The sequence below is a fragment of the Phaenicophaeus curvirostris genome, chromosome 18, assembly GCF_032191515.1.
Source record: "Phaenicophaeus curvirostris isolate KB17595 chromosome 18, BPBGC_Pcur_1.0, whole genome shotgun sequence".
NCBI lineage: Eukaryota > Metazoa > Chordata > Aves > Cuculiformes > Cuculidae > Phaenicophaeus > Phaenicophaeus curvirostris.
Genome location: NC_091409.1, coordinates 9,819,743 through 9,834,210, shown reverse-complemented (window position 1 = coordinate 9,834,210; position 14,468 = coordinate 9,819,743). Strand labels below are relative to the sequence as shown.

The following is a 14,468-nucleotide window of genomic DNA, read 5'->3' as shown; positions in this document are numbered from 1 at the left end:
AGTGCTGCCCAGACCAGTTACAGGACTCTTAGGAAGAGCATCCCTTTACCATCAGGCAGCAAAGACCTAAGTGTAAAGGGAATGCTGCTACGCCTCTACCCTAGGCTGCATTTCAAAGGCATCATTGACGTAAGGGAACAAAGAAAAATATTTCTTTTATTGTTTTTTTAAACTGACCGTGAAGGCTATGGGGCTGAAACACTGAATTTGATGAACGGCATCTCAACAAAGGGCCAAAACTATCTTAAACTCCAAGCTTAACCTTCTATCAGACAAAGAAAATACAACATAAATAATGCTTATGTAGCACCTCTCATGCAAACATCCCAGGACGCTCCACGATCAAACTCAAACACAATCAATCATGGAGATGTGAGCAGCGCTCACCAAGGAAAACAGAAAGCAGGGGAGGCTCGGCAGGAATGAGCAGATCAACTGCCATGAGCACCTGGCTTCCAAAGAGAAGGGCTGGGCATGCAGTGATGGGTAAGCAGATGCCAGCAGGGTGTGGGAATCGCTGTGAGGCAGAGAGGGGTCTCCCAGGTTGCAATGGAACATTACAAGTGGGGTAATTCAGCCTTACTGGGGCTGTGTTCTTGGGGTGCAGCCACCATCTCCTGCTGCTGCCTCTAAAACACAACTCGCTGCAGGGTCCTTCAGCCTCTGAAAACCCACCTTAGCCCAAACTTTGTTCAGAAAAGAACCATTGCTTGTGTTTTGTAAAAAAATGGGGTCAAAAATATGTGTCACCAGAGCGAGATAAATTAATTTTCGAAGCAACTTCATTATTAAAAATAATTCACAACTCAGAATGTCATTGTTCTGTCTGCAAGGTACAGTGAAATACCTGATAAACCATGAACACTATGCTGAGGAGAGATTCCCCTCAAAACTGCTGCAGCTCAGAGTAAAGATACTCTTCCCAAGAGTGCTGGATCTTCCTTCAAATCCCTGCTCAGGTGGCTGGGTTCTCCACATCGCCTGTCCACGTAAGTGCCCGAAGCTCTGGGTGACTGAGCCTGCTCGGACAAGGCTTACCAACCGCTCTTCAGCTCTGAAAGTGGTTCTACAGCCCTTAATGAATCTATCCCTGCATGCTTTAGAAGGAAAATTAGTTTTTTTTACAATTTCTGGGGGGTCTTTGTTCGAATTAAAGCAGAAAAAATTAAAGCCAAACCAACGAACACCAAACCACTTTTTAAAATCAAAGCATCTGTAAGGTTTCGGCTTGAATCAGGCAGCAATTTGGTGTAGTTAAGGAAAAATGTACAAAGAAAGAGAAGGACAGCCACATCTACTATACTTGGCAAATTAATTAATTTTAGTATGGTTTATACCTGTAGCAGCTCATCCAGATGTCTGTGACTGCTCTTTAGGACCCCTCTGCCGTCCCCCTAGAACAAACCTTATTCCCTGTGTAAGAATAAAAGCTTTTGCAGCATTTTTGAAAGACCTAAATTCTGCTTCTCTGATTCTTTACAGAGGAACGGTGATCGGTTCCTCAGAAGGACTATTGGTCTTGGCTGATGCACATGGCATCAAATACATGGCCCGAAAGTAGAGATTTAGTCTAAATCTGCAGGACACCTGGACCCAGCTGAGCTTTGCTCACTGCACTTGTGACAATCCACGATTTACAGAGATAATCCTCAGACATTTCAAGCTGGGCTGACGATAGACACATTTCTAGCCCATGCCATCAACTCCATTCATCTGGAACAGGTGCCAAGCTTATGAAATTCTCCTGCCGTGTGGTAGACACCACGGCACGCTTCATTAGCAGCCAGCCGAGCAGCTCACTACCTCCAGCTCCCAGGCATTGCAAACAGTCTGGAGATCAGAGCCCCAAACCTGGGAAGCAAAGGAGGCAAGGTTTCAAAGGCAGAGGGGGATTTAGGCAGACAATGCCGGACTCTGTAAAACCTGTTCCCAGCCCCTCTCATCCTCACTCGTTTGAGTGAACGCAGCTGTCTGTCTTTTCTAATTCAGGGGTACAATGCTGTGACTGGAAGTGCTAGACGTGGCCATGGCGGTCTTGTCAAAAACAACATCTAATAAATTGCCAAATGCCATTTCCCCTGGATAACTTCCTTAGATGAAAACTCTTCGTATCTGCCGGGGCTGCTTTGATGTGTCCTTCTGCGCTTTCAGCCCAGATGTTGTCATAGATTTGCTGACGATGACTGCGAGCCGGCTTTGAAACGCGCTCTGGCAAGAAATACTTTCCCATCCCATCTCAGATAGGGTCTGCTTTCTCTCTCCACCCTCGCATTTTTGGTACTGAGGCTGCTGGGATGAATAAAGACTCTTTGTTCATTTAGCCATTTCTTTGCTTGCAGATGCTATTTTTTTTATTTTTTAAAAACTAAATTGAAATGACAGCGGCAGCAGTTCAACAGGCGAAATAGCTTTCAAATACCGCAGTGACAGCCAGTGCCTGGACACCATTTTCAGCTCTAAATACAGACAATGAAAAGGAGCAGGAGCATTAAGAGCCTCAGAAATGCTTTCACCCTCTCTCTTCAGCCCCAAGAAAAACATAAAAAAAATTGTACAGAGTGAGGAAATTCTCCATTTTTCTGTTGAATTTTATGGTGAGGTGGTCTCTTTCAGAGGAGCTGGCAGTCCTGTGGCTGGTCATGTATAGGATGATGGAAAACAGCCTCAAATTGTGCCAGGGAGGTTTAGATTGGGAAAATGTCTTTACTGAAAAGAGTAGTGAAGCTCTGAAACCAGCTGCCCAGGGAAGTGGTGGAGTCTCCATCCCTGGGGTTATTTAAAAGACGGGTAGATGTGGGTGGATGAAGTGCTGAGGGATATGATTGAGTAGTGGACAGGCATGTTTGGGCTTGGTGATCTCAAAGGTCTTTTCCAACCTAGCGGCTCTATGATCCTGTGTATTGTTGCACTCATGGTTGGACTTGATGACCTTGGAGATCTTTTCCAACCTTAACAATTCCATGATTCTATGGGTTAGTGGTGGACTTGACGGTGTCAGGTTTATGGTTAGACTTGATGACCTCGGAGCTCTTTTCCAACTCTAATGAGTCCATGATTCCATGGTTTGGTTGTGGACATGGCAGTGTTATGTTAGCGGTTGGACTTGATGACCTTTTCCAACCTAAAATAGGTTTAACAAGGCCAAATGCCAGGTCCTGCACTTGGGGCACAACAACCCTGGGCAGCTACAGACTAGGAGAAGTCTGGCTGGAAAGCTGCCTGGAGGAGAAGGACCTGGGGGTGTTGGTTGACAGCGACTGAACATGAGCCAGCAGGGGCCCAGGTGGCCAAGAAGGCCAAGGGCATCTTGGCTTGGATCAGAAACGGTGTGACCAGCAGGTCCAGGGAGGTTCTTCTCCCTCTGTACTCGGCACTGGTGAGACCGCTCCTCGAATCCTGTGTTCAGTTCTGGGCCCCTCACCACAAGAAGGATGTTGAGGCTCTGGAGCGAGTCCAGAGAAGAGCAACGAAGCTGGTGAGGGGGCTGGAGAACAGGCCTTATGAGGAACGGCTGAGAGAGCTGGGGGTGTTTAGCCTGGAGAAGAGGAGGCTGAGGGGAGACCTCATTGCTCTCTGCAACTACCTGAGAGGAGGTTGTGGAGAGGAGGGAGCTGGGCTCTTCTCCCAAGTGACAGGGGACAGGACAAGAGGGAATGGCCTCAAGCTCCGCCAGGGGAGGTTCAGGCTGAACATTAGGAAAAAATTTTTCCTGGAAAGGGTCACTGGGCACTGGCAGAGGCTGCCCAGGGAGGGGGTTGAGTCACCTTCCCTGGAGGGGTTTAAGGGACGGGTGGATGAGGTGCTGAGGGACAGGGTTTAGTGTTTGATGGGAATGGTTGGACTCGATGATCCGGTGGGTCTTTTCCAACCTGGTGATTCTGTGATTCTAAACGATTCCATTATTCTGTGACCTTACTGTACACCTACCACAGCCCGTGAGCACCTTTGGGTGTCTCACCTGGTGCTCTGCTCTGGAACAACCAGACGGGTAGGGGACACCCCCGTGTCGTGGCGCTGCGGGTGGGGGCGGGGTGGGCGGTTTCGGAGCTCGAGGGGCTCCCCGGGGGCGCCAGAGACACCGAGAGCCGCCCGCCCTGGCAGCGCTCCCACAGCCCGCCAGGGGGCGCCCGAGGCGGCGGGCGGGGCGGGGCGCAGTGGGCGTGGCTAGTGGGGCGTGGGTTGTGCGGACAAGGGGCGTGGCTTGTTCACGAAGGGGGCGCGGCTTATGCATACAAGGGGTGCGGCCTGTACAGTGAGTGGGCGTGGCTTTAGGTTAAAGGGGCGTGGCTTGTGTCTGCAGGGGGCGTGGGCTTGTGCATACAGGGGGCACGTCTGTTTGGTGAGTGGGCGTGGCTTGTCCTAAGGGGCGTGGCTTGCTCTGTGGGGGGCGTGGTCTGTGCATACAGGGGGCGGAAGCGCGGGGCGGGGCGGAAGCGCGGGGCGGGGCGGAAGCGCGGGGCGGGGCGGAAGCGCGGGGCGGGGCGGAAGCGCGGGGCGGGGCGGAAGCGCGGGGCGGGGCGGAAGCGCGGGGCGGGGCGGAAGCGCGGGGCGGGGCGGAAGCGCGGGGCGGGGCGGAAGCGCGGGGCGGGGCGGAAGCGCGGGGCGGGGCGGAAGCGCGGGGCGGGGCGGAAGCGCGGGGCGGGGCGGAAGCGCGGGGCGGGGCGGAAGCGCGGGGCGGGGCGGAAGCGCGGGGCGGGGCGGAAGCGCGGGGCGGGGCGGAAGCGCGGGGCGGGGCGGAAGCGCGGGGCGGGGCGGAAGCGCGGGGCGGGGCGGAAGCGCGGGGCGGGGCGGGGCGGAAGCGCGGGGCGGGGCGGAAGCGATGGAGCGGCTGGAGCGATGCGGGCGCGGGTTGCGGGCCGCGCTGGCCGCCGGGCGGGTTCGCTGCAGGCTGCCCTGGCTCCTCGTCGCCATCGTCCTCCTCGGGTCCGCCCTCAAGGACGGGGACCTGGTGCCCGAGACGCCCATGCGGAACAAGCGGAACCCGCTCAACGTGTGAGGAGGGGTCGGGGGGAGACGCGGGGCGCCTGCCGTACCCCCTGGCCGCTCCTGGGCCTGGGGGGGCCTTAACGGGAGACCCTGCTGTGGCCATTAGTCTGTCGCTGGGTCTGGGGGGGGATTGAGGGGTCCTGCTGTGCCCCACGATCCGCTCTTGGGCCTGGGGTCTGAATGAGAGCCCGGGGGCCTGTGGGGACCCTGCTGTGGCCCCTCGTCTGCCTCTGCGTCTGGGGGGGCCGTGGGGCCCTAATGGGAGCCCCTGCTGTGGCCCTGGGCCCCTCCTAGGCTGGTGGGGCGCTGTGGGGGCACTGCTGTGGCCCTCGATCCGTTCCTGGCCCTGGAGGCCGTGGGGACCCTGCTGTGGCCCCTGGCGGCCTGTGGGGAGCCGTGCTGTGACCACTGATCTGCTCCCGGCCCTGGGGGCTGTTGGGGGGCCCTGCTGTAGCCCTTCATCTGCCTCTGGGCTTGGGCGGCCGAGGGCCTTAGCGGGAGGACCTGCTGTGACCCTGGTCGGCTCCCAGGTCTGGGGAGCCGAGTTGGCCTTGGGTGGCAGCCAAGGCAGGAGAAAAGATCAGAGGGCGCTGTCGATAATTGTCACTGAGCTGTCCTGAAAGCAAGAGGAGGAAAACAGGTGTTTCAGTGTCTTTAGTACAAGCAGAGTTCCTGCAGCCCTTGTGTAGTGTTTGGGCAGTGATTTAACCGGCTTAGGGATTGTTCAGAGCTGCGTTTGGACACCTAACAGCATGAAGAAAGCGATAAGCGGGGCTGGTGCCTGTGCTGTACCAGCTGCAAACCAAAAGAAAAACTGAAATCTCTGCTTTCCCCTGTGCCTTGGGGAGTTTTGCACCTTGTTGATGGGAGTTTGTCATTTGGTGAAGCGTGGGAGAGGAGCTGCTTTTAGTGCCCTTGAAAAGAACACTGAGAGAGTGCATTGATCTGGCAGTAAAACCACACTGCGCTTCGATGGTTCTCATGACATCACAGCAAAAATCTTGAATGCTGAGAATGAATTCAGTGATAGATGCGTTTGTGTTTGGTGAAGGAAAGCTCTCATCACTTGGAAGGACAGCAAAGGAGCAAACGTATTACACTGCTGCTTTTATTTTGTAAGGTGATAACAGAGGGAAAGTTTCTTGGGCTGATTAGGGAAAGGCATCAGCCCTTCTCTTGGCTGCCCTACTCAGTATTAAGATGGTGAGGTTGCAAAGCAAAGATAATTGAGATGAAGGAGGAGGGTCAGAAAAAGGTTGACTGTGGTCAGGGTGGCGAGCTAAAAATACATTCTTTGCAGCTGCATTCTGAGTAGGGCAGAGTGGAGCGGGTTTGTAGGGTAAAAGTGATTGCAAAACTGAACTGCAAGTCTGAACAAGGGTCTAGGTCTGAAGGAATGCTGCCTGGGAAACAGTTGAAGTACCTGGTTGAGGGGGTGTCTAGGTGTCATTCCTAAGAGGAATAGTGGGGAGAGGGTTAAGATTCTAGCTGGGCTTTACTTTGAGAGGAAGGCACAAGTGTCTGATTTAGGCAGCTCTAAACACTGACCTTGAAAATATACTTCTTCAAGCAGTGCCACTAAACCCCTGCTCTCTTGGCTTTTCTCTGGCAGATATTTTGTGAAGGTGGCTTGGGCATGGACATTCTGGCTTCTGCTGCCCTTCATTGCAGTCACCACCTACCAATTTGCTGAGACCAAGTACCTTTACGGTCCCACGAAGAGTGCTTTGGCAGCGCTGCGGCGGCTCAGTGCACTGCTGGTGGGCACAGCTGTCTGGTACGTCTGCACTGGATTCTTCATATATATCGAGAATCTTACCGGCACGTGCTCTACTTCGGGGAAACTCAGTGAGACTCGCCGGCTGTATGCCACCAAGCAAGAGTGCCACCAGGACAACGGGATCTGGAATGGTTTTGATATCTCAGGGCACTGCTTTCTGCTCTCATACTGTGCTCTGATGATTATGGAGGAAGTAGCTGTGCTGGAAGGCTTGTCCGTAGACTTGAACTCTAAGCTGCGTGTTGTGATCAACGGCCTGTTTGTTTCATTGTGTTTTCTCACCATGATCTGGGTGTTCATGTTTCTCTGTACTGCCGTGTATTTCCATGACTTCAGTCAAAAGCTTCTTGGTGCGCTGATAGGTCTGGCAGCCTGGTACGGGACTTACAGATTTTGGTACCTGAAACCCTTTTCTCCTGGACTGCCTCTTCCAAATATACCATTGAGTTCAAAGAAATATAGTTATAGCAGGTAAAATAAGTTTTATAAATTCAGAATGTTGTTTTCAGTACTGGAGTAGTTGAATGTAGGAACAGTTAATGTATTTCCACTGTAAGGAACAAGGTGATGGGCTGAAGGAATCCAAATCTGTACTAGCTGATGGCTGGCAGGTGGTATTGAGCTTCTTACTTGGAAGCAAAAAAAAAAAAAAACGGTACGGGAAGAGGTCTGCTCTTGTTTAGGAGGTGCTGACTGGCATTCTCAGCAAAGAAATCAGAAGTTGGATCTGTTTCTCTAGCTAATAAATGGAGGACCAGATCCCAGGCTGATGGAAGCCTTTGCTCTTTAAGAACTTGACTGATCTCAAACTAATTCTCCCTCTTTTTTATTTATTTGTGTCAAAATAGCATGGATCAAAGTCTCGTACTTCTTGGATTTTTGATACTTTTATTAGTATTGCCTTACGAGAAAGCTCTGAGAACTACAATACTGCCAAGTGTTGCAAAAATATCACTACTTGTTAAAGCAGTAAATAGCTCTGTTGTGAAACTAGAACATCTCATGTTATCAAATATTCTATACACTGACTTGCCACAAATGCTTCTTAATTGTCTACACCTTCTGCAACAAAGAGACTAAGTCTGAGATGTAATAACTTAAGCAGACTGACTTTAAATTTGTGCCTGCCTTTGCCAAGAAGTCTTGAAAAACAAGCCTTAACTTTCCCCTTAAGTGAAGTATTTGTAATAATATTTTGTCATTTTATTCTTAAGGCAAAAGACAAACTCCTTCTGTTTTTTCTAAAAAAGTCTAGTATGAGAATTGGGGGGGTATACTTTTTTTTTTAAACCTTATGAGTTGCACACTTCGCAACAGTGACTGCTTTGTATTGTGTTTCTTCTATAATGATGAAATCCTGGTGTTATGAACAAGTTAGCTTAAGCTGCTGTTTCCCAAATGATCTGCTTGGTAATAAGTGAAAACCATTGCTTATTCTAAGAGCTGCAAAGCAGTGTGCTTGAAGCAATACTTATGCTTGCTTATCTGGCAATATCAATAAGCTACTTAATTTTGATTGCACAGGAGGCTGCGGCCACTTTTGGTGTGGCTGGTAGCCCACTACTGAATAAAACACTACTGTTATCTAATAAGTAGATACGAAGTGGGATGGGTTTACTCATCATATCAGTTAGATGTTGAGCATAGCTTTTGTCTTAAAGAGCATTTTATTATTTTCTAAAAGCTAATTTGTGTTGCAATTGCAAAGAATTTGTTCAGTTGTAGTGATGAGCAAGACGGCCAGAAAGGTCTGTGGGCAAATCTGCTAAGGCAGGACCGAACGTGACCTTTCTGTGGCGTTTGACTCCAAGGTGAAGATTCTGCTGAATATAGGGTATGATGCACAGTAGTCTAATATTGGCACATTTCTTTTTGCCGTCTTAACAGCTCTCTTCCAGCAAGAAAGCGGTAGCATCGCAGCAGTGTTAATTCCACACTTGTGGTCTGCTTGTGAGGAGAGCTGAATTCACCTGAATTTCCACCAAATTCAGTGGCAAGTGGGAGTTGCTGTGCATCCTCACAAATCACCTCGCAGGAAGGAGCTGTTTCAGGAGGTTATGTATTTTCTGTCAAGCTCCTCCTTTTATTTTTGCATTGAATTGTCTTCTAAACTGACTCTTTAGAAAATTTGCACGGATTAACTCATATTGGGTTTAACAAAATTTGTTTTAACAATGCAAATTAATTTGCAGACATTCTTCTGATGTAGTGTAAACCTGTTCCCAATAGAGTCAAGCTAGACCGCAAGCCACTTTCACCATGAAAAAGGATTATATACTCAGAAGGTTTTCTGATTAATTTCAATAGATGTAAGCTTCTATTTTAGGTTATCTTTGTGTACCTTTGCTGTAGAGACAAGACCTTGGAACAGGAAATGCTATTTATTTAAAACAACTGACTTGTTGAAGTTGCATTCGGTTCCACAAATGTTTTTGTGCAATCACTATGTGGACATTTCTGTCTGCTTCTAACCAGTGTCATACACAGTTTTTATTATGGATATGGTTATTCTCAAAACTTTTATTTAAACAATGAAAAAAAACCACTTGAAAACTTTATCAGTGTTTGTGTCTTTGAGAACCTGTTTCTGATGTCTGTAAAGATCCTGCTGCTGTTCTTTGTGTCTCTGAATGACCCAGCCGCGCGGTATTTTTCTGACTGTGAGATGCGTGATCAAACTGACATCGACAATTCTGCAGTATTTGAATGGGTTAATACAGCACAAATTCTCAAAAGTATAGTTTATAAAAAGAAACAAGACAAAAAAAGCCATGCTTGACAAAAATAGGGTTCCTAGCGTGTGCATGTTGATTAGGTAGACGTGGACAATTGCTTATTGAAGCAAAGTGAAAGCCTAATCCATAGAAATATATGGAAAAGCTCATAGGCTGTAATACTGCTTGAGAGCTGGGAAATCTTGGCATATATGTCCTGCTCAGTCCCCAGAGTCCATGTGCCAGCTGTTCACTTAGAAGGTTCCCTCATGCTCCAGACCTTTTCTCTGTGCTTTTCGACTCTTTCAGAGTAAGTCTTTGCTTCCTTATACTTTAACTGGAAATCAAAGGTTGCAGATTTTCTGTTCACATACTTGCCATCACCTTTATCTGACTCCCTTCCCTCCTCAAAATACACTTTATCATTAAAATAAAAATGTGGTCTTCCCTACAACAGATTTGCAGTCAAAGAGCAGCAGTGCTGTGAGGAGCTGGAGTTGATGTCCTCTGCCAAAGGCACAAATCCTTTCTTTAAGCTGTCAGCCGTTGATGTTAATTTGTCTTAAGGTTTTTTAAAAAAAGTACAACATTTTAAAGATAAATGTTCACATTTTGTAGTGGGTTCCAAAATACAGCACCTGTACTCACAAGAAACATTTGGTCTTTTTCTCTTTTTTTTTTTTTTTTGGCTTTTCTCCATTACAGTTAGTTTAGTACAGTATTCTTTTTGTTCCTGCTGAGCTGTCTTTCTGTGTCTGCAGAATTATTTAGGGAACTTTTGTCTCCCAACACCGTACTGGCATATTACTCATTTCAGCATATGTTTGCTAATTTATTGCCTGTGTTTCAGTCCAGCCTGTTTTGCAGGCTCTATCACAGTTCTGTCCAGAGCAGCATTTGGCCTGGCTGACGTGTCTGAGGCAGTTCTTGGTCTTGGTACTTTAAAGATGTTTCTCCACTGGGGCCAGCAAAGAAGGGAGCCTCAGGTGGAACACAGTAGGAAGATTAACTGGATTAGGATTCATTTCACTCCTCACTTACCTGAGACTCTTTCAGATGTTTGCATCATTGAAAGCAAGATCAGGCAAACAGGAAAGTTTAGATCTTTCGTAAGAGCCATCTGAACAGTTCAGACTTTAGATATATCTGAACCTGGGGTTTAATTCTTCCTCAAAGGCTTTGTTCAAAACAAACTTATTTCATGAATGCTTCACTGGTGCTAAATGATATTCTTGGTTTGCCAGTTTATTTGTGTGTACGGAAACTTGGGTCATGGAGCAGCTGAAAAAATAGAACCCGTTTTCGTGACAAAGTGAGAAACTCCCAGTTATGCCCTGTGGTGCACTTCAGTGGAAATAACTGTAGGGGCTGCTGTGATGTATTCAATGTTTTGGAAAATCAGGCTTTCCTTGTGAACACAAGTCTGTGGTCATTTTCTTAGTGCAATAATATCTGGATTTTCCACTGTAGCTTAAAGCAGATCCCTGCAGCTTCTCTGCAATCAGCCTTTTCCAGCTCTTTCCCTTTGATCAGCCCTTATCTCTGTTCACTCAGAAACCTATTTGCTGGGATTATTTCTTTTCTTGGCTTCATCTCCCCTCCTGGAGCACAGATTAGTAATAAATGCTCTTTACCTCTGCTAGATGCATGTTTTCCTATGTATATTTTGTCTTCCTTTCTTTTAAGTATTTTGCTAAAGCTTAAGATCAAAGTAGGCAATACTAGCAAAAAAGGCTGTTACGACTCTGAACTCACAATTGACTATTGTTAAAAGGAGTTGGTCTGTCACTGTAATGATGTTTACCTGAAAAAAAGCACGTGCTTAGTTTATTGGAACAGAACTACGCCTGATGTGCTTCAACTCATGGAACGAAAGACGTGGTAATGACACAGAGTGGCTTGGTGTTAGTAGTTAGCTTTGTCCTTTTCTTGGGGAGCCGGCACTACGTTTCAGGTGTTTAGAAGGCAATGATTAATTAATTTGAATGTGGGAAGGGTACCTTAGTACTTGAACAAAGTACTGGGAAGACGAGCAGTGCCAAGAGGTTGCACTCACAGTGACTCTGTCAGTGACAGCCTTTACATCATGACTCAATGCCAGAGAAAATGCAGCTGAATAGGTTGTGGTTCAAAATAATTGACTGTGATGGAGAAAGCCATACAAAACTAATTGAAAAAGAAAGATGTTGCTAAACCTACAAAGCCTGTTCGCCTTATAGCCCAATGTGTGAGCTGTTGCACCAAACCCAGCAAGGTTGTGCTGGTGGGGGATGATGCTCAGGGCCTGCCTTCTGTGCTTTGCAGATGATGGAAGCAAGCAAACGTTTAATACGTGCTTGGTGGAGTGTCAGCCTAGACCACGGCTCTACCGGCACTGTGCACTCTTGTTTCAGCTTTGCCTTAGGCTGACCTGGCTAGTTGAGGTTTTAGAAGAAAGGAGGTGAAAATGGCTTGAGTTTTTATGAATATATTATTTTCTGTTGATTTTCGTTATTTGGAAGTTAAGAGCAAAAATTATGCCGAGATGGTTTTTTGCTTTATTTTGTTTGTTTTCTGGGTTTTGTTAGTGTTTGGTTTTTCTTTTAGGTTTTGCATTTGGTTTTTTTCCCTTGTGCCAAGAATGCTTCCTACTGCTATTCTGCAGTGGTTGGCTCTGAGGGCATGGAATGGAAAGAAATTGCTTTTGGTAATCAGAAATAGAAGAGTGTTCCAGGAGGCTTGCAGTGGAGGGACATGACCTTGTGATGTAAAAAGCATGTGCAAAACAGTGCTTAACTGCGCAGTACTTAGTTCTATGTCAAGAAGTGCCTGCAGCATTATAAAGCACCCTCAAACCTGGTTACACTCTGTTCTGATTGCAAAGTAGCTTTATTTGGATAACACTCCTGCAGCTAAAAAGGATTTAGGTCGCGGGAGAGATGAGGTGCTGGCAGGAAAGGGCTGAAACAGGAGGCAATGAAAGCAGGGGGTTGGACAATGTTATTTTTAAATAAAGACTTTCAAAGTTATTATTGGTCTGTGCTGTTAGTTAAGAGCTTTTCAGTGAGATTGTTTCTCCTTCATTTCTTAGCAGGTCTTTCTCAAAAGGTGGAAGGCTCCTCACAACAGAAATGTCTCAGAGAACAGTCACATATCCTTGGAGGTCTGCATCAGGAGAGTGAAACGAGGGGAGCCCGGCAGAGAGAGAAGGGTAGGATGGTGGAGAGGGGTAAAGATAAAAAGAGCTCAAAGCAGATCATTGTGCAGTGCAGAAAGACAAAAAGGAGGAAAAAAACTCCAAACCATTACTGTGAGCTCCCAAGGAGTGGGTGGAGGTTTACACTTCACTCATGGATGTTCTTTAGCATCAAAGTCATGTGGAAATAGAAATAATCTGTTTTGGCAGCGGCAACTGCTGCCTCCAGCACACAGGTTGCTGCACTCCACAGCTTCTGCTTGCCTTTGCTGCTCCTGCAGTGGCAGACAGATGTGTTCTGACAGAAGAAGGGGTCATCTCAATTATTGATGGCATATGTGGTATGCTTGCTTTCACAGTGAGGCATTCAAAGCAGACTGTCTTCTCTCTGTTTAATCCTTCAGAGGAAAGCACGTAAAATAGAATGGAAAACTGTGACAGAAAATATGTCATTTGGGTGCATTTGGAAGTCAGCATGAGGTGAAAAAATACGAAATCTGTTTGTTGTGAATGCACTTTATCTGAGAATACAAGTTCTAGTGTCCTTTTGCTACTGCTTAAAACCTTAGATTCAATATTAGAAATGGCTTGGTCTGAAACCTCTCTGATTTATCACTGAGGGCACTTAAGGGATATAAATCTGTCCCTATTCACAAAATACTTATGCAGATGTTTTCATTTCCGTTCTTACGTGTGAGTTTGAACTTTTTCCTAGCAAAATCAGCTGAACGTGGGCTGGGGACTTTGTTCTGTCCCACCAAGGCAGAAGTAGCTTTCCTACAGACTGGTGTAGTAATAGCAGCTTTGCTGATGGTTTAAACAGGTATGGAATTACCTCTCATCCTCTGCTGTGCTACATGTTACTGCAGGTGTGGAGTTATAGTAGTTAGCTCCTCACTTACTCATTTTCATAGTTCTGTGTACCAAAAGCACCTTGGGAGCAAACATCAGGCTTATGGCTGCGCAGAGCAGTGGTCTCCCCTTTTAAATAGAACTAGAGCAGAAAAAGTCTGATTAGGCTCAGATCCACTAGAGCAACAGCATCTTTTTATGATGACAGCCTGTAATCACCACAGGGCTGCTTATAGGAACTTACTAATCTTGATCGATTGGGGTGGTGACATTCATCTCTCTGTTCATTTCAGCATGGTCTTGAATATCAATCCAGCTTCTGCCAGTCACAGTAATTATCTTTTAGCGCTCTCGCAGATTGCTCTTCCCTAGAGCAAAGTCTTGGTGTTTTTTCATTACCACAGCAAGGAAACAAGGCTTGGTGACAGGGAGTGGCATGGATTTTCACTCCTGTCAAATTTATTCCAAAACACAGGCTTGCTAGTGAATAGTCCTAGCTGAGACCCTGTAGAAAGCTCATCACTACAGTGTCTGTGGCTTCCCAGCAGCCACAAAGCAGCATGACTGACCATTCTCACACATTATGATCTGCACCTTGTTCCAGCTGCTGCCTCTGCTGGCTTCCTTATAAGAGTTGTATTTTAACAGTGTGCTCCAAACCAAAACAAACACCTCTTTTCTCCAGTGTTTAGAGTTCTCATTTTCTCTGTGACTTTAAATTTATTCTTTGGGTTAAAAAAAAAAAAAAAAAAAAAAAGAGGAGGCACAAAGTAACAAGCAACTGTCTGGCTAAGGAGCTTCCTTCTGCCTCACTCTTGGGCTGAAATCCTGGAAACTGAGAAATTATTTGCTCTCATTCTCTCTAGGTTTCCTCGCCGTTTACCCCATAAATTTTACTTTCTAGAAAAAAGAAAGGAATCATGAGCTTTTGGATATCACCAGGGAACGTGTGTGTAGGACA

At 46.9% G+C, this 14,468-nt stretch overlaps 1 protein-coding gene across 1 annotated transcript; it reads left to right on the top strand.

Annotated features, from left to right (window-relative positions):
• Positions 1 to 4,796: 4,796 nt before the first annotated feature.
• Positions 4,797 to 12,488, top strand: FITM2 (fat storage inducing transmembrane protein 2). The gene is made up of 2 exons (XM_069871694.1): positions 4,797 to 4,992; positions 6,599 to 12,488. The coding sequence occupies exons 1-2, from the start codon at positions 4,820 to 4,822 to the stop codon at positions 7,239 to 7,241; spliced, it is 816 nt and encodes a 271-aa protein (XP_069727795.1). The 5' UTR covers positions 4,797 to 4,819; the 3' UTR covers positions 7,242 to 12,488.
• The last annotated feature ends 1,980 nt before the right edge of the window (positions 12,489 to 14,468 follow it).